We start from the raw sequence: 24,142 nt of genomic DNA, 5'->3' as shown, positions 1-24,142 counted from the left end.
TGTTCCAGTATGGGCATGTATTCAGAAAAGTTGGAGGCCAACTGATGGAAAGGCAATTATGACAGACAGTTTGGGGATATGTGCTCCACCCCTTATGATTTATTTTATTTATTTATTTTTGAAATAGGTCTTACTATATAGCCCAGGCTACTTTCGTGTGCATGTCTGTGTGTGTCTGTGTGTGTGTGCATGTATCAGGTAGATGGCAGCCTGGGTCACACCCAGTGAGGACTCTTTGTCCTCCCCAGTGTAACCGGGAGAGCTGTCAGTGTGTGGTTTACAAACACTGTGACTTAAAACCTCAAGTTTCAGTTCTATTTACCTTCCAATAAACACCAGGAATCCTGACAGACTGTCCTAGCCCTTTATAATTATAGTTGGCTCTTACTCAATAGCTGTTCAGCACACACTGCATGGCATGAAGCCCCAGGGATGCTTGGAGATCTGTGTCCTGGTTTTAGGCACAGGGACACATGAGAGAAATCGATTTGCCATTTAATTGTGTTAGGAGCTGGGAGAAAGGTCACAGCCTCCAGGGGCCTCAGGAATGGCAACAGGTGGGTCAAAGCAAGTGTAGCCAGCAGTGTCCTTGGGCCTCGGTGACTAGATGCCTGCCAACCCAACTCCCACCCCTGCCTTATTGAGTTCTGAAATTCTTGTCTCTATATGTCTTTTATAACAAAAATCTCTAATATTCAGACAGATGCATTTGTCTTAGGACTTAGCTTACAAATCTTACTGAATGTGGACAGAGGCTAGAAGCCCGCCCATTTCCCTTCTGAGTACTGCACAGGAGGGGATACAAGCTGGAACTCTGAGCTTTCTCTCTATGGGCATTTCCTCTACGTAGCAGGTGCATTCCCCAGCTGAAGAGGTCCACAGCATACGGACCTTCTTTGCTTTAGTATCTTATATGGTTACAATTCACACATTTACAAAGGCCTTCAGTATGTAATATCTTAGTTGACCCTCTATAGGATAGGAAAAGAGTAAGAATTCTTTCTACTTTTACAGATAAAGAAATATGTACAGAGAAACCAAGATGCCAGTTTAAGGCAATAATGCCAGAAGGTGTCTGAGCCAAGACTTGAATTTAGGATTTAGGACCCTAACCCTGCCACAAAGGGTGAGTTCTACAGAGAAGGTGCTCCGAGGAGGTGAATGGCCCCAGTGAACGTTAGGTGCTGTGTACAGCCCCTGCAGAGCCGGTGCCATAGCGGGGCATCTGGGATGAGAGAGAGTAAGGCTAAGTTCTGGCCATGAGGCACATTTTTCATTTACATTTCTCTGCTGATAAAAAAATTTACATATTCTGAGTTATTAGAATAAATTTATAACACAAGCATGTGCACATACATGCTCACACACACAAACATGTTTTCTCTCTCACACACACACATGCACCCCAATACTGATTTTGGTATTAACTAATGCCCACCATAGATGTATTATTCCAAAAACAATTACAAAAAAAACCCCTTTGAGATACTTGCCCAGCAGATATTTGTAACAATGTCTTATAAAAGGGTTCATCAAACGGTTTTACTATTTTTGATACATTTGAAACTAATCTATACTTAATATATTTTATTCAATGTACATGTAGCTTTCTAAGAAAACCTACTATTCTAAGAAAAGTGCATATAAAATAGTTTTATAAAACATAGTAACTACATAATATCGTTGACTTAACAAATGGAAAAATTAGGTCACTGAACTGTCAGTCATAACTCAAAAAAAAAAAAAAAGTCCACTGTAGAAGTCACCCTGTCAAGTAGTTACAATGAATGTGTCTGGCAAAATGACTACACCTCTTTCCTGGAGTGGTTACACATCTTATTGAGTCATACTGTAGTCATTAGCCAGAGTTAATTTTAAACAGATAGATAGAAAGACTCTCGTGTTTAGGCCTGTAGGGGTTGGAGTCTTCCATTATCTGTTTATTCACTAAAGCAACTCAGAGCCTGAAGAGTTGCCTAGTATTAGCAAGACCTCCCCAATATCACAGCTATGGCAAGACTGTACCGAAATGTCCCATGAGAACTACATAAAACCAGTGCTGTCTATAGACTGCTGCTGCTAAAATCAAATTCACAAGAAACACAGATGCTGATCTAGAGAGCTATAGTTTTTTTTTCCTTTTATAAAGAATATTTTATTGAAAACTCTTCTAAAGAGTTACTGTAGATTACTGCCTGCCTAGCTATAGTTTTTTCATTGGCCCAGTTATGCCCTGACCAGATCATCCCCTTCATACCTTTTTTTGGGAAAGGAACTCATGTAGCCCAGGCTGATCCGGAACAGTCTACACAGCTGAGGAGAGCCTTGAACTTGTAGTCCTCTTGCTTCTACCTCCCAAGGGCTAGGATTATATATGTGTGTATATCCCACCACACCTAGCCTTTTTTCTTCTTCCTAAGACAAGGTTTCACAATGTAGCCCAGGCTGGCCTTAAACTTACAATTCTCCTGCCTGTTTCCTTGAAGTTAGGAGTCTAAGAGTGCACTTGCACACCCTGCTTGCTTACAACAACAACAACAACAACGCATTCCTAGGCTTCAGAACAATTGAGTTCTTATAATTGAACTCAGTTTAAACTTTTAACTATTAGGTCTGAGTTTTACTTCAGTGATACTGCTATCAATTTGGATATTCTTTTTTATAGTTTATAGTTTCCAGAGATTATACTATTGATATGACACAAACAAGTCATATGTGAATTAATGTGTTGATGCCCATCAGCTGAGAAGGCAAAGAGTACCTGGTAAATGGGCCCTGGCCAGCTTTGAGTGTTCCGTGGCAACCTATCCACATGTACAATTCGGTGCCATTTTCTATATGCTATAATAAAAGAAGTTTGGGGGTGGTGGTGGCGCACGCCTTTAATCCCAGCACTTCGAAGGCAGAGGCAGGTGGATTTCTGAGTTCAAGGCCAGCCTGGTCTACAGAGTGAGTTCCAGGATGCCAGAACTACACAGAGAAACCCTGTCTCGAAAACAACAGCAGCAACAACAAAACCAAAAACAACAACAACAACAACAACAAAGAATGTTGGGAGGCACTGAAAAAGGATTGGTTCTCCAGGCACATCAAGGCTATTCTATCTACTCTCTATTCTACGCTGTTCATGTGGGGCTTCCAGCATGACCCCAAACATCAGGAACACCCAGAATCAAGAAGCCAATTAATGACTCAAATGCCCTTGGACTTGTTGAGGAAACCGGGGAATCATGCTGTTTTACGGCTTGAAGAGCCCTTTGGGTTCTTGTCTCCTAAAGGATAAAGCTATTGTTTTAAGTGTAGTACCAAGAGACCCAAGAGGAAAGGTTAAAGCCCCGGCTGGCCGGCGGGGCTGAGGGCTGCTGGTGCCGGCAGTTCACCTGGCCTTCCCTCTTTCCTGGAGCTCCTTCCTGACGTGCAGACCTCCGCTTTCATCCTTCCGATCTGGAAAAGCACCCCCCCCCCCAACTTCCATAAATCTGCAGACCTTGAAAAGAGCCCCAGTGTCATGGAGTAAAAGCCCAGCATTAGGATCTCACTGCAAGGAGGGCCGGCTTCAAGCCTCTCACTGCTAAGCCGGACATTTCCTAACACTGGACAAATTGTACATCCAGCCCAGGGAGGGTGAACTGCAGTGGTCTTTTACCCTCCAAGCCAATTGTTAGCTTTTCACAGGAATCAGCAGGGAGGCACATGTGGAGCCTCTGTGTGCCGGTGAGCGCCCCCATGCCTTGTGTGACTCTGCATGTAGATGAAGCCGGCTGGGAGCTTTCAGAGCTGCTCTGGCGGAGTTCTCAGAGAAGCCTTTTCTCCAGCTCGGCTCCCTGCTGGGACAGCCCTTTTCAGCCTTTCTATCCCGCCTCGATCTCTTCTCCCGCAGAACACAGGGGAAACTTGATTGAAATAAAGACCTAGGGAACATGTTTTATTTTCTCCTGTTCAATCCATTTTAGAAAAGCTTTTAATTGGTTTTAAAAAGATGCTAAACAAAATGTGATGATGTTTCTCAGTTTTCATCAACTACTGATACCACTTTTTATACTTTCAAAGGACTAATAAATCAATCATGGTAGTAACTGTCCAGATAAATTTAAAGCAAACCCACTGGATACCAGGTTCATTAAAAATCTATGCATTTGCTTAGAAAAAAACTTAAATTCAAAGAAAATTATCCTAGTAACTGAAATCTGCCTTGAATTTTTAGTTCTACATAGAAAATCCAAGAACAAGGCGATCACAAAGGGAAAAAAAGGAGGGCTTGAGACCCAGTTTTAATAAGCCAATTTACAAGAGGGGAGGGGTGGGGGAGGGGAAGTGGAGAGGGAGTATCTGGATACAGAACAACACCCGCCCTGGGGGATTCTTTCATCGGAGCATGTGCACACACGCACACACAATATTTCTACGAGAAAGCTGGAATGACAACAAATGGGAAATCAAGGCTCCTGCGACTGCCACGATGGCTGTCTGGTAAGATGCGGTGCTCTCTAAAGAAGGCTGCCCACAGCTTCTGTCTTCTTGCCAGGAAGAACAGCTTTCTGTGACCCACACTCTCTACCTGACCCTCAGCCTCTAGCTTTAACATTAAATTGAAAACCCCATGGAGCACTCACTGGCTTGCCCAAGTGGCTGTCACCAGCATTTCCAACACTGGAGCAGCTTACAAAGCGGTTTCACTTTCTTGAGTACAATGTACAACGCATTTACAAAGCGAGGTCATGCAGACCAGGCATGTTTTTATTCTGTTAAACTTGCGCCAACCAGAAATATTCCCAATACTAATGTCTTTCTGCCACAAATTCCCTGATGCAGCAGGTCACCTGGCAGCTGGGGTCAGTCACCAAATTCTGACTAATGACAGGCCAGTGTTTCCTTAAAAGAGAGTCCCTGCCAGTCCCTGTCACTAAGGCAACCAGGTTTCTCACTTCTTACATACATCTTTACTTCTTAGAGAAATCTATTTCACAGTCCTTTTTAATGATCCGGTTGCTGGGTGTAAGAGTGCTCCCAAGCTGGGATTTCTCCACCTACCCTGGTGGCTTGCCCTTTACTTTAACCCTCTATAGAATTCTTCTTTCATCCTTTACATAGCTTCAAAATGTGATCATTTTATTGGATATAATTTGTAAAGCACACAGCTCAATAACTTAAAGTGCATAAATCAACAGTTTCCAGTTCGTTCACAGATGTGAGCACCTGTTACCACACTTATCTTAGAATATTTTCATCTCTTCAAGGAGAATCCCACACACATTAGCAGTTGCCTCTAATTCTCCCAATCCAGCCCCCCACCCCCCATCCCTGCAGCAACCACTGATAATGTACTTTCTTTTTTTTTGGTTTTTCGAGACAGGGTTTCTCTGTGTAGCCCTGGCTGTCCTGGCACTCACTTTGTAGACCAGGCTGGCCTCGAACTCAGAAATCCGCCTGCCTCTGCCTCCCGAGTGCTGGGATTAAAGGCGTGCGCCACCACGCCCGGCTGATAATGTACTTTCTATCTCTACAGAATGGCCAACTGTAGACACTTCATAGAAATAGGGGCTGGAGAGGTGGTTCAGCAGTTTAGGGCCCTGGCTGCCCTGATTGAGGGCCCAAGTTTGATTCCCAGCACCCACATGGTGGCTTCAACCATCTCTAACTCCAATCCCAAGGGAACTTCTGCTCCCTTCTGGTCTCTGTGGGCACCAGTCACAAACACAGCGCACAGAGATGTGTATTCAAAGCACCCATACATATAAAGTAAAATAAATAGATCTGAGAGAGAGAGAGAGAGAGAGAGAGAGAGAGAGAGAGAGAGAGAGAAGAAGGAGGAGGAGGAGGAAGGAAGGAAGGAAGGAAGGAAGGAAGGAAGGAAGGAAGGAAGAAAGAAAGAAAGAAAGAAAGAAAGAAAGAAAGAAAGAAAGAAAGAAAGAAAGAAAGAAAGAAAGAAGGAGGAGAAGGAGGGGGGAGGCGGGCACATTTTCAAGGTCCATTTCTGTAGAAGTATGCTCTGAGTGAATGTTCATTGCTGAATAATATTCCACTTCATAACTATAGTAGGTTTCATTCTACTTAGACTCATAGTGGTTTCCCTTTAGGTTTCTCTGAATCATCTTGCTGGGAACAAGCAAGTCTTGGGGCCAACGTGTGCGCTCATTTATTTTATTTGTATTCTAGCAGTGAACTGATGGGGCACCTCACTTCACGTTGAACCTTTTGAGGAACTGCTAAACTTTCCCAAAGGCAACAGATCTTAAACCTTATTAACATTTTGTAAGGTTTCCAATTTCTTCTAACTCCTCACTAACACTTATTTTTATCTGACTTTTGGATGATAGTCATCTATAATCCAAAATACAAAGAATTTCACTGTGTTGGTCTTGATTTACAATCCTTGATAAATGATAATATGAATGATTTACTCATGTGTTAAGTAGTCATTTGAATTTCACATAAATTTGAATTTCACATAATTTTTTTTTAAATGAAGGTGTGTGTATGTGTGTGTGTGTGGTGTGTGCATGTGGTATGCATGTGTGTGCACGTGATGGGGGAGACTGTGTACCATGGGTTATAAATGTAAGGTCAGAGGACACCTTTGTGTAACTGGCTTTCCCCTTCGACCTTGTCGTGGATTTGTGGGGACTGACCTCTGGCTTGCAGTGCGGTCCCTCTATCTATCTGACCTCTGGCTTGCAGTGCAGAACCTCCATCTGCTGAGCCATTTGCTGGCTCCTAAAGTTTGCTGGTTTGAGAGGTGGTTTCTCTGTGTGTAGTCCTGGCTGCTCCTGGAACTTGCTTTGAGATGAGGCTGGCCTCAAACTCCAGAAATCTGCCTGCCTCTGCCTCTTGAGTGCTGGGATTAAAGGGTGTGCCCCCACCTATTTTTAATGTTTTTCCATGAATTATATCTTGTTTTATAACCTAAGGCCATCAATGCAAGACAATGCATACACAGCTATATGCATGTGCTCAGTGTGTTTGTGGAATGAACTAGGAAGGGTGTGTGTGTGCGTGTACGCTGTGAGACTTAGAAGTGTAACATACATTTCCCGCCCTTAGAGTCTTACAACTATTGTAAGAAACAGAAACAGTGACTCTTTATGCAGCAAGAAGGCTGGGGTAAAGGTGCTTTATAGGAAGCCTTGTGGCCCAGGCTCAACCCTAAAAACCCATTTAAAGGCGAATGGAGAGAACTAAGCCCAAAAGTCTGTCCTCTAGCCTCCTCCACAGGGCCCTATGGCCTGTGCCCCCAATTACATGTACAATGAAATGATATTTAAAACATTTAAAACCATACCATTTGTTAATATTTTTCTACTTATATCATTTTGAATAGGAAAAGCTTTCAGGGAAGGAACGTATATCTTTATTTAAACTAACATGGATAGCATGTGACCAGGTAAAGGAGAAATTTTAAAATAATATTGGAAAGCTATTAATTTTTCTCCTAAGTGAATTTTCACATATTTTTAAACAAAAAGCTGAACATATAATAAAAATATTTAAATGCCTGAACAATCTCTCCTATTCTAAAAATTTTAAATATGCTAGCTCCTTAAAAAGCAGTGAGTATATAGAAGCTATTTGTTTTAGCAACTGTAGTCAGATGCATCTATTTAGAAATGGGAGGAGTCTAGGGAAGGCAGAAAATACCTCCCTTGACTTCAGCCTTAGCAGAGGGAAAGCTTCAATAGGCTAAGGCAAGAGAGTCATTCAAGTCCAGGAATTTGAGGGAGTCTGGGCAACACTGAGAACCCCATCTCAAAATCAAAAGAGAAACTATTGATTAGTGGCAGAGAACTTGACTAGTATGCAGGGAGCCCTGGGTTTGATCCTCAGCACAGGAAAAACAAAAAAACAAAAACAAAAACAAAAAACCTTTCATATTGCATATAATGAAACAATTTGAGGCTGTTATGTATCTTTTATGACTTTAGAAAATTTTTAAGAAGCACTAAAAACCTAGAAAATCGAGACCAGTCTTCAAGCACAAAATATGGATGTATATTTTCTACTGTTAAATTACATATTAGAGTCATAATTTAATTATTTCTTTCTCTGCATATTGCATATGAGACTTCCATATGGACACTAAGATGTTTTCAAATGATTGCTTACTCTCTTCCTGTCTCCCTGTGACTGGCATGTCTCAACATCCTACCACATAGAGCCAACCTAGAGAATCTGTCTTGTGGCACAGCCAAGCTTCTCTGGAGACCTCCGTAAGTAAGGCCTGACCCTCACAGGATGCTTCTGTATTTGTTTAGGCGCCGGAATCACCACCTCCAGCAGCCACATCAGTAAATATGTGATCAGATGAACAGAGATGCCAGCTCTGTTCCTTAAGGGCAGAGCATGAGAGGAGAAACAACTTCAGGTCACCCTCTACATCTGCATCACCATCTACCTCCCTCTGGAGGTGATGACTTAAGGATGCAGAAGGTGCTGGGGAATTCACAGAACAAGATTTAACACTAACGGAAACTGTCGGATCCTGATATTTTCAGAAAAGGAAAAGAAAAAAACAAACAAACCTCTGTTAAGTAAACAATTTACAGGCTGGAGAGATGGCCCCAGGTTCAATTCACCAGCACTCACATGGTACCTACCTCAGTTACAGGGGATCTGATATCCTCACCCCGACATGCATGCAGCAAAACACCAATGCGCATAAAATAAAGTAGAACAGCTGTTTGTTTAAGAAACACAATTTACCTTAAGACAGAAGGCTAGATCAGATGGGTCTTCCAGAACGCTACAACAGAACTGTAGTCTATGATAACCTACATATTCGGAGTGTCCCACTGTATACGCTTTACTGAGGAGTCTGTAGAAATCTTGTTATTACTAGTTTACCTGAGGAGGCGCCTTTTTCAGTAACACAAGAAGAGCCTGCAATACCAGGTTGGAGAACCGGGGGCCAATGGGGACATAATCTGAAAGAGAAACATGGCTGTGGTTGAGGGATGGAGAGCTTGGGGCACACATCCAAGCATGCTGGGTAAAATCAGCTCTGCCACGAGAAAAGACACCTTCATAATCTACATTCTCAACAAGGTACAGAAGGATGTGTCTGTACATTTAAAAAAGCTAAACTTCCACTTTGGTTCCTGTAGCCGTGCTTTCTGGTCTTCAGAGACCATCTTCTAAAGGAGAGAACATCCAGGTGTATTCACCAAGCATTTCTAAGAAACTACCACAAACCACCATGGCGCATTTACATATATTACGCTGGGGACAAAGTTTGACACCAACCATAGGTAGAAAGGGGCTGGGACGTGGCTTGGTGGTGGAGACTCCAGGAGGAGAAAAAGGTGGAGCTGAACAGGATATGAAAAGAAACAATAACATAACTTCGGGAGTGGAGAGTGCTCAGGTTGGCCTTCTGAGAAGGCAGAGCAGGCAGTTAGAGAACTTTCTACCTTGGGACACGTCGGCCTGAAGCCACTTCCCTTGCTCTTTCTGCCTGCCCATCTCCTGTACGTGGAGCCCTGCAGGCATCAAGCCCGCGAAGTCAAGGTTTTTCTGACTTTATTTTATTATTATTATTTTTGTCAATGTATGTTATAAAGGTTAGGTAGTATATTTTACTGAGATCCTCCTAGAATGACACCAGTCATTCTAGCACAGTGCTAGCACTTGAATAAATAAACATACAAGTACAAAAAAAAAAATAACTTCATAAAGTGAAAATCTTCTCAGAGGGCACAAACTCTTGGCAGTGTGTTACTATGACCACTTCTGCTGACTGCTCAGATAAAGGGATCTACACAGAACAATGAACATGACTAACGTTCTCAAAGAAATCATCCTATAGAATGAACCGAGATGGCCCAAACATGGCGCACCTCCAATCCTGGCCATTAGGTAGACACTATTAGTTTAAAGAGGCCTCAGAGATATATATACTTGCTTTGTTTTACATTAAGCATTACCAAAACTTAAGAAACAAAAAGCAGATGCGCCAGTGTAAGGCTGGACACAAGGAAGCAGGGAGCAGTTAATCTGAGAGCATCGTGGCACCATTAGCAGCAGCCACTGCTGGGCAGTCTCCTTGGTGTTTATGAGGTCCCCGGATGTTTCTATTTCAATGGTGTCTATCTCATTCTGATCTACTGTCATCATGATACATAACAGACTGACTGAATTCACAGTGAACAAAATGTGAAAGTAACAAGCTTTCCTGACATTTGCTAGAATATTTCTTCTATTTTGGGTTGGGAGCCCTGCCTTTAACGGCTGAGCCATCTCTCCAGCCCTTGCTAGTATATTTCTGAGTTGAGCACAGGGACTAAGTTTTCATCTTTGAACCCACTGTACCTCAACCTCAGATGTTTAATAAGTATTTTTTTTTCATTTTCAGAACTTCAGTATTTATTACTCTACATTGCTCATTTATTATGGACAGGACACACTGGAGAAAACATGGCAGCTAGCTCATCCTGACTGCTGATGTCATATAAGAGACGCTGCTATAGTCCCTGTTAGACAGGGACTTTATCACATGGCCGAGTTCAGACTCACCGAGCAGCCTCTCAATGTCATCCACGACCACACAGCTGAGCTGAGATTTGTAAGCATCATCAAAGATCTGGAAGAAAGAAAACCATATATGACCACCTCGTTGTCTTCCACAGTAAGGGCAATCCAAAGAAGATTAAGTTTGGTTAATTTTTTTCCCCTTTTTTTTTTTTTTGACATGGGAAACTCACTGAAGAGACCAGGCTGGCCTTGAACGCAGGCATTCACCTGCCTCTGCCTCCTGAATACTGGGATTAAAAGTACACCACAATGCCCTGTTAAATTTGGTTAATTCTTGAATGACACCTGAACAAAACACAGCGTGGTACTAATGCCCAGGCTAAAATACATGAATAGAGTACAGGACTGTAGAACTTGAAGAACACTCGGCAAACTGAAAGCACTTAAATGACTTGCTTGGGACAACACAGTAAGGTGGACAAAAACAGTCAGCGAATTAAAGCAGCAAAGGAAGTGGTTATGCCCTGGTGACCACAGAGTAGCAGTTTCAAATCAGAAGAATCTGTTGATGTGGAAGGCAGAGCTAAGTGCCCATGGCCTTCAGGACAGCCTCTTAGGAATGATGGCAGGTCCCTTTTAGACACTGTGAATGGGGCACGGGGCACCAGAGTACAGATTGATCTCCGCAGCCCACCTAATCTCTCTGGTTGATATGTATGTAACCTTGGTGGACCACGGTGGCAGAAAACGGCCCAGCCCCAACACATAACGCTTTAGGTGGCACAGTAGTTCATGGTGGGTATCTTTAAACCAAAGAAGATTTAGAATTAAGTATAGAAATTAAGTTAGTTAAACTAATACTAATAATTTTCATTTTAAACTTAAAACTAACCTGTATATCCTCGGTCCTTACAGAACCCTTAACAGTTAAGAAAGGCTACCGTGGAGGTTCTGCTGTCAGCATTTAACACAGTTCCTTGTTACCTCTACCATGGCATAAACACAAACAATTTCCATCTCCACATATTTAGTCAGATCAGCCCCTCTAGTAGAAGGGCTTTCTGTTGGACCATGCCCTTTACGCTCCCTACCTGTCCTGTCTCTATCTAGCAGTTTCCTTCCAGGCTGAAACACTCCATTCTCCAGAGAAGCTTCTTTTTTTTTTTTTTTTTGGTTTTTCGAGACAGGGTTTCTCTGTGTAGCCCTGGCTGTCCTGGCACTCACTTTGTAGACCAGGCTGGCCTCGAACTCAGAAATCCGCCTGCCTCTGCCTCCCGAGTGCTGGGATTAAAGGCGTGCGCCACCACGCCCGGCTGAGAAGCTTCTTAAGAAAGGATATAAACGACTCAACACAGCCTTGTGAAGTCCCTGAATCTGACCAGCTCTGCTAGGCCCCTTCCTCCAAAAGACCATCTAAACAGGAGACAACTGGTGATTTTGATTTTCACAAGCCGCGCTGCAAAGAGGATTCTCAGATAAGCAACCTTCCAGGAGGCAAAGAAGTCCCACAGCCTGGAAAAGGCTCAGCCCAACCAATTGTACCACCTGGAAAGGACTGCAACCTGTAGAGCTGCCTGCAGGCTGTGCAGTGTGCCCCAGAACTGCAGGCCGTGCAGTGTGCCCCAGAACTGCAGGCCGTGCAGTGTGCCCCAGAACTGCAGGCTGAGCAGTGTGCCCCAGAACTGCAGGCCGTGCAGTGTGCCCTAGGCCTGTAGGCCGTGCAGTGTGCCCTAGGCCTGCAGGCTGAGCAGTGTGCCCCAGAACTGCAGGCCGTGCAGTGTGCCCCAGAACTGCAGGCTGAGCAGTGTGCCCTAGGCCTGCAGGCCGTGCAGTGTGCCCCAGAACTGCAGGCTGAGCAGTGTGCCCTAGGCCTGCAGGCCGTGCAGTGTGCCCTAGGCCTGCAGCTATGTAGTGTGCACAGGCGTCCAGCTCTAGGGAGCTGTCACCCAGGCTGAGGTGGCCTTTTGATGATGTGGCTGTTGTTGAGTAATTTCTGCTCTTGAGAGTAACCTGTCATCGACACTCCTTTAAGTAACTGCAGTAAAACTCACCTGTTCATCAGTGTGTGTACACACGCATACGTGCACATGTGTGTGTCTCCCCAGGAAGAGCCTGACACGTAACATAGTCCCGTGCTGTGTCACAGTTCCACTTCCTCCTTAGCTACCAGTCTCCTCACTGGAATGTGAAGTGGGTAAAAACATTGCTCTGTTCATAACACCTTTAGCACCCAGCACAAGACGGTAAAGATGTCTGTCTGCTCGGCAGATTCACAAGCTCCGAGTCCACCTTGTCCGCATCATTTTCTTTACTCTGTTGCCTCAGCATTTTATATACTGTGCATGTATTGTGGACTCACTACAGTTTCCCATATATTATACTAGGCTGTAAAAACCCAGAAAGCAAGTATGTTTCATTAGCTCTAGATCCTCTATCAACTAATATAATGCTCGCCAGAAAAATAACAAGTGTTTGTTAAAAAGTAAATTTATAGCTAGGCTGTGGTGGCTTATCCCTTTAACATCAGCACTCTGGAGGCAGAGGCAGGTGAATCTCTGAGTTTGAGACCAGCCTGGTCTACAGAGTGAGTTCCAGACAGATAGTGTTAAACAGAGAAACCCTATCTCAACCATCAACAATTAATAATAATAATAATAATAATAATGGTAATTATTTATTATTATTATTTATGCTTTAAAAATATGCAGTAGAAATATCAAGTAGGTAGTTGGATGTACAACTGAAGTCAGGCTGAGGAAATGCTATCAGGATAGTGGCAAGTGAACGATTGGCTAGATGGGACTTTCAGGAAAAGGTGGCAGAGGAAAAAGAACACAGTACGACAGAGGCTGTAGTAGGAAGTGTTAACATTACAGTCATTCAGTCATTTCAGTCACGCACAACAAATGCTTGTTAACTCTTTCATTCGCCAAGTGTTAATGAAGCCATGGGAGAGAGCAGTGAGGCAGATAAGTGCCCTGTCAGAAGTTAGAGTGGGGAAAGGGGAAAGGTCCTGTGTACTGTGAGGAGGCCTGTCTGAGAGAAGGCTTCAGAGAGAGTCATGCCATGAGACACCATAGTCCTTCTCCTATCCTGGATGCCACAGAGCCCCACATTACCAACTCGGTTGAGTCTCTGAGAAGCTACAGTGAGCGAGGGTCACCTTCTGAGCCATGATGCACACATCTCCTACACGGATAAGAAACACAGTGCACTGTGCCAGGGCATTGAATTTGAATAAGGGGGTGCTCCTTACTGCAGCAGAGCTGAAGCTATCCCAAGCCACAAAGGTAGGTAGGGAACAAGGGTGGGCTCCCAAATTAAAAAAGAAAAAAGACATTTAAACCCAAATCTAAAAACACAGAATGTATTATGATTACACTGACTGTCATGTCCAGAGAAGACAAAATTCAGGAAAGCTAGCTGGGCAGTGGTGGCGCATGCCTTTAATTCCAGCACTCGGGAGGCAGAGGCAGGCAGATTTCTGAGTTCGAGGCCAGCATGGTCTACAGAGTGAGTTACAGGACAGCCAGGGCTGCAGAGAGAAACCCTGTCTTAAAAAAAAAAAAATCAGGAAAGCTGTTATAGCAACCAACTGGTGTGTAGTTGATGAAATGGAGACGTGACAGACAGTATCGATGTGGGTGAGGGATGAGGCACAGGAGGGACTGACAAATGGACGCCCAGCATCTTTCAAACCACGAAGCAAGACATAATCAAACGGGATGTTACCATGTAGCCCTGGCTGCCTTGGAACTCAATATTTAGACCAGGTTGGCCTTGAATTAAGAGATGTGCTTGTTTCTGCCTACCGATGCTGGGATTAAGGGCATGTGTCAGCACACCCAGCTTGACCTAGAGGACCTTAAAATTTTCTGCAAGCTAAAATTTATTGTACAAGCAATTTTAAAAAAATCCACTATTGAGATCTAAAGCAATGCGCCGAGATGTGAGTTTTACATTTTAGGAACGTTTTCCAGTTTGGGAATATGGAGTGTCAGGCGAGAGATGGTGTGGGAAGTCGGTGTATGGAGAAGAAGGCAGATGCTATGGTATTTGGGGGTGGGGTGGGGGGGAGCAGAGAAGGGCTGAGCTGAGGATGAGTGCGGTGATAAGAGAGAAATGGCTGTCAAAAAATCTGGTTGTTTTGGGAACGGATGCTGAGTATATGTGCACGAAGGCAGAACTATTCAGCTAGCCTGCCCCATCCTAGCCAGCTAGGGTTGGGGGGTAATGGGATGAAGAGGGCTTCGGCTTTCTGACAGTTACTTCTTTCTGGCTTGGAGTGAGTGAGCTCCAGACTACAGAAAGGCTTGGTAGCAGCGGTTCTTAGCTATTTCCAAAGTCTAGATTGGTATTAAAGCCACTGTAGTATTGTGAGAACTCAGGGGATCACTAATAACAAAACTTTGCTTGGCAAACATGTTTTCAGAGATCTACTAAAGGTTTAGAGGCAGGAAAACAGGTCTATCGTTCAAGCTATGAAATCACAGGGTAAGAGTGACAGAAGCTTGGGGAGGAGGGGGCAGGGCCTGGCTGGCTGCTGCCGCTGCACACTTTCTTTGACTCGGTGCTTCTCCTTTCTCAAGGCAACTTGTAACTTATAGAGCAAACTTTACTACAGCAAACTCCAGGCATCTGTGGGCCTGGTGTGATGGTGCCCACCTGGGACCCCAGGCCCTGGGAGGTAGGGTCAGCAAGTTCAGAACTAAGCCAGTGTCTGCCACGCCATATCAGAAAGTCTGAGGCTAGGGGTTACATGAAGGCCTCTTAAAAATGTGTGTGTGTGTAAACAGATGTTTTTTTTATTATGTAGTGGAAACAACTTAGGGACGTCACAGTTCATTATATAGGCTGCCTGGAACACTTTAGAAGAAAAAGACCAATGGTATTCATTTAACAGCAAGTATACCTATATTTTTAGAGGAATGACCAGCTTTCAATGTCAGTGTTACACAGAGGAGCATGCACGGCTGTCTTGACGATGTACTCACGCTGACAAAGGCCGTGCCAAAGCCAGTTGTAACTTGACTAGTTAGCTCAGACTCCTCTGTTCTAATCTGAATGCGCACAGCACACACCCTTTCACTTCCTGCAGTCACCTGCAGCCCCTTTTTATCTCCTCACCGGTCTAAACTGAGGTCCCCTCCTCGTCCACTGCACCATGATTTATGTGTACTCTTCTCAGAAACTGTTTCCTGGCCCAGGCCCCAGCCGAGTTCTCACTAAGATGAGACTCAGGCTTGACGGGCAAGCACAGGAGATTAGCTGCCAGCCTAAATCTAATGAGATATTTACATATTGAGCTGGAAAGTTCTACTGTAATTTTATGTAAATCAATTCAAAAAGGAGGTGAGGTATTGGAAGAAAAGATACAGAGAAAATAAACTCATGTAAAGTGTCCCAGTTAGAACGGTGCCCCAGCCTGCCCTCAGTACAACACACAGCGGATGGATGCATGCACAGGGCACACAGCAGTCAGCAGGAAAGCTGCAGCTAGGAGTTATATATATACCTCAGAGACTCCAAAAACACTAATCTAAGGAACGTCCAGTCACTCTAGAGTCATCAGGGAGAGTCCTGCAAAGCATGTGAGGCAACAGCCTGCAGAGACAAGGTCTAGTCAGCTGGGGAGCCTGAAGAAGGGCTGGAGGGAGGTCGGCAGGACCAGAGGGAAGGACAGTCTCGGTTGGTGTGCAAATGATGAGATTTGCTCTGAAGGATAAAGATAATCTCCAGAAAACAGATTCCCAGAGTCTATCCCCAGCTGTGGACAGAACAGGCTGCACCACCTCTCTTGCTTGTAAAAGCAGAGAGTACAACACAGACCTGAGGGTCATAAGAGACAATCAGACCACGGACGACCTGGGCTCTAAGACAGGATGCTGGAGATATCACATAAGCCGAGGAACGGGGACTGGGGCAGGCTGGGTAGGGGGCAGGGCACCACAAGAGCTCAAGGCACAGAGCTCACTCAGCCTTGGACTCCACACACAAGCTAGAGCCACCTGTGAGGAGAGGCGGGGCAGCAGCTGCTTCTCTGGCCGACTTGAACGCTCCAGGGAGGATGCCGGCATTATTAGCTCCATGTTAATCCCAGCCTTTCAGAGTCACAAGCCGCAGCAAAGTGTGCTGTAAGGAGCTTCTATCCTTCCCCTTCTATAACCTCTTTAGTGCACTTAAGGAGGTAAAGCTAAGCTCTCTCTGGCGGAGACTGGAAGGGTTCCCTTCAATTTTGGAGTACCTGGCGTGAAGCACCTCAGCCTAGTTAGCAGAAATCTAATGACAAGAGGAAGCTAATGACTTAGAAAATCCCCGATGCAGTAAATCTGTCAGCAATTAGTGGAAAGCACACGCTAATCATATTTGGTAGCATATAAAAACGTAAATGAGCAAATTTAAATTGGCACTATCAGTAGTAATCTCTGGTCTCTAAAAATAATTTGGGAGCAGACCAAGCAAAAATCAGCTGTCTTCTGACAGGAAGTGGACCTCAAGTTTCGGCAAAGCGCTGAAGCTTTTGTGATTGACCTTAAAATCCCTTATTTGTTCTCCTCGCTTTTCAGGAAAAAGTCTTACATTTTTCACTATCCTGATCCAAGAGAGGGTGTACTCTGTGCTCTACCAGCTAAAAGTCACGTGGCCCCAAAGCTCTACTCTTCCTCTATATACTCCGCAAAAGACTGTGTGTTCACCCAAAGCCAGGAGACAGCCACCAGGACCCTTGGACACTTCTGGAGTACCCCACGGCTCAACTCATGCCTGCTCAAACTCCACTGAAACGGCTCCATGATATATTAGGATGTCAACCCAAAACATCCAGATTCTGTTGCTTAGTAACTGCTGTCGGGAGATCCAGCTTCCAGCTTTGCTCTTTGTACGGACTGAAGTGTGAGAGGAGGGGGATTAGCAGCACGGCCGTTACTACAGTGCAGACTGCAGTCGGCAGTGGATTTACAGCAGGACATTCACAGAAGATTATTTCCCTCTCGCAAAGCTAGTGGGAAGGAAATTTCCTTCTGTTCATTTGCAAACCTTTGAAAATAAGAAGTATCGTGTTATTAATAGGAGGTCCATAAACATTATTTAATTTTGTTTAAAAAATTTAGTGATATCTGGCTTGTGTATTTTATATTGGTACTAAATGCATACACAGAGGTATCATGACTACATAATTAGGTAAAGCCAAATTCTATTGCTGTGTTCTTTTCATCCGATGTCACTAACAGTCAGCAAAATAGATTTTTGCAGTATAGATGCAAAAAAAAAAAAAAAGATGGAGACAAGAATGAAAATTTTAGAACAGAATAAAGTTTGAGAAGCAAACATAAAATAGGAGAAAAATCTGTAAATCTGTCAAATCTCTTATTGGAGCGTATGGCGTTCCCCCCAGCTCTCAACAAGAGGATAACACTTCATAAATGCTTTGACAGTGCTCGGTTTATCCATGCAGAAAGGATTTATTGAAGAAGGTTACAAGGTGAAATTTAAATGAATTGAGAATAAACGATGCTCATGTATTTTTGCATTCATTTTGGGGAAGAAAGTAGTAGCGCAATTATGGTCCTCTTTCCTCATAAAAACTATCTGCTACCGCATCCAAGTAATGAAATGGTAACAAGATACGGGATGAACGGATTCAGACTGCTCTATCTAACAAAGCTAACTTATGTTATTTCTGAGCTTATAAACTATTATAACTATAAAACATTTGGGGAAATACATGTGTACACACACACACACCATTAAAGACAGAGCACCAGGCCTTGTAGGTGCTAAGGTAGGTAGGTACTCTACCAGAGTCATTACGACAGTCATTAAAATGTAGCTAGAGAAATAACTGGGGGCTGGTGAGATGGCTCAGTGGGTAAGAGCACCCGACTGCTCTTCCAAAGGTCCAGAGTTCAAATCCCAGCAACCATCCGTAACGAGATCTGGCGCCCTCTTCTGGAGTGTCTGAAGACAGCTACAGTGTACTTACATATAATAAATAAGTAAATCTTTAAAAAAAAAAATACCATAAAAAAAAAATAACTGAATGCCAACTTTTTACCTAACAAATTGAAAGAGAAAAATTTAACAACATTAAGTTGAGGCAGAAGTGCAGACAAACTCATTCTTTTCAAGTGTAGATGAGCAGAACTTTCTGAAGGGATGGGCCACGGAAAATCAGTAGTCTCTTTACATAAAAGATCCCATAGCAATACGCATAAACAATCTTGACAAAGTTCCCCGCCCCCCCAGAAAAATTGTGTCTTCTAGAAATGTCAGAGAAGCTAAACCCATCAAGCCTCACCAACATGGCTGCCTACACCTGACCTGAACAAGGATGACAGCAACAGACACGCTCACGTGGAAGGAGGAGAGCTCATGGGCGCAGCCCTAGACGAAGGACTATGGGCAGCTAAGGAATGCTGAGATAGTCTTCACCGGAAGAGAACGCCAACTGGTTATCCAATACCAGTCAGCAGCCCAGAAAACACACAGACAAGCAACACTATATGCACTGAGCAGGTTGTGTTTATATATTTAGGAATATAGAAGGATACACACACATCAACAATTAAAGAAAAAGATGTTGAGAGAGAGAGAGAAGGGGGAGGGAGCGAGAGCGCATAGGAAGGGAGGAAATAGAAGAGGGAAATGGTGTAAACTTATTATAATGTGAAAACTGAAGATTTATAATAAAAATAGTAATGAATATTAGCAATCTGAATCCTAAAGAAATAAGCAGAAACTGTATGATAATAAGTAAAATTGCCCACCATACTTACTGAAGTGCATAGTCTGTCCCAGAAATGCTATTTTACTTTAAATAAATTGCCATCTCATTTAGTTCACACACTATCTCTATGTGGCAATTCTCCTGCCTCAGCCTACAGAGTTCTGGGATTCAGGTATGCACCAGCATGCTCTAAACAAACCTTCATATTATAGAGAAAAACCAAAGGCTTAAAGGCTTCTAGAGAAACTAATTTACTCAAGGTAACAGAGACCATAAGTATGACAGAGATGTGATTCAAATTTGGGTCTATTTGCATTAAAACCCAAGTATTCAGTCATGTGATGCTAATCAAACTAAGAAAAACCTAAAAAAAAATGTGGAGCAGTGATTTTTCTAGTTTGGTAACTCTATAGAATACTATTTATAACTGTGAAAAAATTAAAACAAAAGTGCTTTAAAAAATATTCATATTACTTTTAAATGATGTGTCTATGTCTGGGTCCATGAGTGGAGGTGCCTGTGGAAGGCAGGAGCATCAGGTCCCCCTGAAGCTGGAGCTGGGGTTACAGGTGATTGTGAGCTGCCTGCTGTGGAAGCTGGGGACCGAACCTGTGTCCTCGGGAAGAGCAGCCAGTCTCTTACCCACTCACCGTCTCCAGCCCCCTCTGTTAGGAATGGTACTAAGAATAACTATGTGGAGACAGGACCCGTAAAAGAAAGAACTGGTTTTGTTTCAGAATAAAGCATTACAAGTCACTTGTGGTCTGAAAAGAAAGCGAAAACACCCCTTCTCCTCCTCACATTAAAACTGGGGGTCTGGGGAAGGATGGCGTTTACGGTTCACTTTCAAAAGCAACCTGGGAGACCTAGAGCATTTAGACCGGTGTGAGCCCTCGGGCATTGGTCGGCCCACCGTTAGGTAACGTGAAAACTGTGTGCTGGCAAAGGTTTGTGATATTTCTAATAGTCTATGTTTCTAAGACATCTATGCTTCATTATTTTCTCTGTCCTAAAGTTTAGTGACAGAAATAATATTTCCCCCACTCCAAGGAAAACTAAAAGTCTAACGTAGAGTTATGACTAATCTGCTGGAGCAGATATTTTTTAATTTTAAGTGTACATGGATGATGCAGACAGTGAATCATAAATCAGAATGATTTTGAATAAGCCGGTATGGACTCTTACTTTTATATTCCTTAGCATTCTGCTCATCTAAAATTCTACCTTGAAAGGCTTCAGCAATTTAAAGATTAAATCATAAGTTATTAAGTCATTAATTTAACCATTTAAGCCTCTAAAATCAGCACATATTACCTTCCCCCCTCAAGTCAATTTGCAAGAGATTAAAATAATAAAAATGATACTATCTCACACTCAGCAAGGTGGCTTTGATCTGCAGAAGCCTAAAGTACTTTAAAAAAACAAGGAACATCCACCCACATCTCAGGTAGGAGCCGGCAGCAGCAGAAAGCAATGGAGTCCTTCGCTGTCTGCACACACTCCTGGTTGTGAGCAGGTACGGAGTAGATGGTTTAGGACAATCAAAGTATTGCTCGTTTTTCCGTGAGGTATGAAGTCCAGTGACTCCAGATTCCAAGCGTTAAAGTTCCAACACTGGTGGCTTGGGGGGTGGCCTGTAGAGGGAAACCCAAGCCTGAGAGAGAGAGTCAGAGGTAGAGCATGTGCCAGACTCACTCGGACAAAACAAGGACCAAGAGTCTGCAAAATCAGACCGTCACCATCAGCAGTGGCTTCTGGGCGCGTGGAAGGGTCTCAGCTCTGACTTTTAAGCACACTCGGGCGGTTGCTGTAGAAGGCTGACTTGGTACTTGCAGGGATGCAAGTGAGGTGGGCCAAAGGATTCCAATGCTACTCTGTGCCACTCTAACTCCACCAATGGCTCAGAGGTAACAAACACTTAAAAGGAGAGGGGTGAGGAGGCGTTGGGTTTAAGGAAGCTCTTCTCAATAAACAAATGTGGGAGTTTGTGGGAAAAGCTTCCATATTTTAATGTGTTCTCTTCCAAACTATAGTCAATTTAATCGGAGCCGAATAGTTTGGTTTGCACATTGATAAAGAACTAAAGAGACGGGCTGGTGAGATGGCTCAGCGGGTAAGAGCACCCGACTGCTCTTCCGAAGGTCCAGAGTTCAAATCCCAGCAACCACATGGTGGCTCACAACCATCCGTAATGAGATCTGGCGCCCTCTTCTGGAGTGTCTGAAGACAGCTACAGTGTACTCACATATAATAAATAAATAAATCTTTAAAAAAAAAAAAAAAAAAAAAAAAAAAAGAACTAAAGAGACAAAACAGAATTTGTTCTGTTCTAAATGACCTTCTCAAGTGATCTTTCTTTAAGATAGTCAAACCAATACTGACAAGAAGTGAAAATTGAGCCAGGCAGTGGTGGCCACACCTTTAATCCCAGCACTCACTCGGGAGGCCGAAGTAGACAGATCTCTGTCAATTTGAGGCCAGCCTGGTCGACAGAGAGTTCCAGGACAGCCAGGGGTTCACGGAGAAACCCTGCCTTGAAAGACAACACCAAAAAGAGTGAAAATTAATGTTCACATGTACTAAGACAGTGACATTTGAAAGGCAAAGAAATTCTCAACAAAAATGCATTAACGAAGTCTTAGAACCTGAAATAGTCACCACCTACTCTCAGGTCCTGGTGATAATTAGTTCTGTGCCACAGCTTTGTACCCATGTGTATGCAGGTACACACACTCATCTAGACTAGAAACTAAAATAACATCAAAATTTTGATACCTTCTTCATGGCCTGACACTTGGCTGTCTCAGAGAAGCCAATCATCTTATCAGGCGAGCAGATCTTGATGAAGGGGAAGTTGGATTCCTCGGCAATCTTTGCAGCGAGGGCCGTCTTCCCGCTGTGAGGAGGGCCTGCATAAGAAGACAGGCAGAGGAAGAGAGCCAACCTGAGAGCAGGGAATCAAACAAGTTTAAACTTTTATCCACAAGGTACTGAGGTCTCAACTAGTTGCTCATTAACATTTCCTGACCGTTTCGCGGCAGACATGTTTCCTTTTATTTATTAGCAACTAAACATAATGAACTGATTGGCATTTCTCAAAAGTATGGTGAAACGCATGGCATGCCTCCATGCTTTCTCACATGCCGTAATCTCCCAACCTTAACACAAGGACGTTGCTTCTGAAAAGAAAGAAAATGTATATAAATGCATATCAGGACGTGCGTCACTAATTCTAACAGATCTGGATTTTTCCTCTTTGGTAACAAAAAATATGTTTTGTTTTTGTTTTTGTTTTTTGTTAGTTTTTGGAGATGACTTTGGGTGCAGGGACAAACTGCTCTATTTGAGCAAAGGTGTCATAAGGCTATGGTGCTGAAGACTCATACATTTTTTTACAGAGGCAATCAAAGCCATAAAGTCACCTGCACTTAGACAACACCCACCCCGTGTATTTAGTCATTAGTTAGTGACAGTTCCTCTCTTTTAAGTGATAGCTCCCGGGCTGCTGGACCTCGCCTGTCACCTACACTTATCCAACTGTAGCACTTCTGCCCACACTGGTCAGGCTCCCAATTGAGGTCCCCAAACTCCACGCGGGTATTTTTCTGGGGCATTTGATGGAGCTCCTCTGTCGACAGCTGCTCTCTCCCTCCTCCTCCCTCCGTTATTCCTGCTTAGGCGCCCTTGTCTTTTTTCCTGCTCTATTTAGTCCTGAACTGTTAACGAGTTTCAGATAAAAGTTCCAGGCTCTGTCTGTATCTCAGCCACATCCTTTCTCTAAAGGACTGCTTCTACTCCTGGAACTGCTGGGGCAGATCCTGATCTGGGGCAGCCAGCTGGCTTCTGGGAGCTTCAGACCTGCAAATCAAACACGCTGGTAGCCATTTCTAATCTCATTATCCTACAGGAACTTGCAATTTAACTGCTCAAAAGTGAGTTTGTGATCTTTCTTCCTAATTTCTGCTTCTCTGTCAGTGATCTCTGATAAACAGCCCCATTCACCGGGCTGGGAGTCATGTTTGATGCCTTTACTCATATTTAGCTTTTTATTTTTAAGAGATTTATTTTCTTGTAAAAATCTGTGTGCATCTGTGTGTGTGGAGTGTGTCAGAAAAGGCCAGAAGAGGGTGTCAGGTCTCCTGGGGCTGGAGTTACTGGCTGAGGTGAGCTGCCTCAAACAGGGCTGGGAACTTAACTCAGGTTGTCTGCAAAAAACAGAAAGTGCTCTTAACTACTGAGCCACCTCTTTGGCCCTCTGCCAATGTTTAGTCTAACCAGTATTTCTAAGCTTCTGGTTCTCTGTGTACAGCACAGGAATAAAAACAATATCTAATGCTGGGCGTGGTGGCACGAACTTTTAATCCAGCACTTGAGAGGCAGAGGCAGGGGAAATCGAGGCCGGCCTGGTCTACAGAGTGAGTTCTAGGACAGCCATGTAGAAAAACTAATGATAACAACAACAACAACAACAACAACAACCAAAACCCAAAACAAACAGCACATGCACTCCCAGGCCTGACATGAGGATTAGATGGGCCAGCACCGTTACCCTCTAAGCCATCTCACCGGTCCCTCCCATCGACTTCAACCCTGGTTTCACCCATCTCTCTGCTTGTAGGTCTTTCCTGCCAAGGGGCTGCTTGCATGCTGCTCTCTCTGCATAGAGTATCTTTCTCGATTCTTCTGGCCTGGCCAGCTTCTACTCCTCCTCTGGCTCTTGGCTTCACATGCTTCTCTTTCTATTTTTAAAGATTTATTTACTTATTTATGTAAGTACACTGTAGCTGTCTTCAGACACCCCAGAAGAAGAAGGCATGGGATCTAATTATGGATGGGTGTGAGCCACCATGTGGTTGCTGGGATTTGAACTCAGGACCTTTGGAAGAGCAGTCAGCGCTCTTAACTGCTGAGCTATCTCTCCAGCCCTTTAACATGCTTTTCTTAGAAGGCATC

The 24,142-nt window shown here is 43.7% G+C and overlaps 1 protein-coding gene across 1 annotated transcript in view; it reads right to left on the bottom strand.

Moving 5' to 3' along the window:
- Nsf (N-ethylmaleimide sensitive factor, vesicle fusing ATPase) overlaps nucleotides 1-24,142 on the bottom strand; it is a 133,728-nt gene that overhangs the window by 15,278 nt on the left and 94,308 nt on the right. Inside the window, exons 15-17 of the mRNA XM_021176539.2 lie at nucleotides 21,965-22,098; nucleotides 10,507-10,573; nucleotides 8,839-8,918 (exon numbers count right to left, since the gene is read on the bottom strand). Coding sequence (XP_021032198.1) covers nucleotides 8,839-8,918; nucleotides 10,507-10,573; nucleotides 21,965-22,098 — 281 coding nt within the window. The remainder of the gene's footprint in view (nucleotides 1-8,838; nucleotides 8,919-10,506; nucleotides 10,574-21,964; nucleotides 22,099-24,142) is intronic.

This window comes from Mus caroli, unplaced genomic scaffold (genome assembly GCF_978045245.1).
Source record: "Mus caroli unplaced genomic scaffold, Mus_caroli_1 scaffold_13, whole genome shotgun sequence".
NCBI lineage: Eukaryota > Metazoa > Chordata > Mammalia > Rodentia > Muridae > Mus > Mus caroli.
This window is presented reverse-complemented; position numbering and strand designations above follow the sequence as displayed.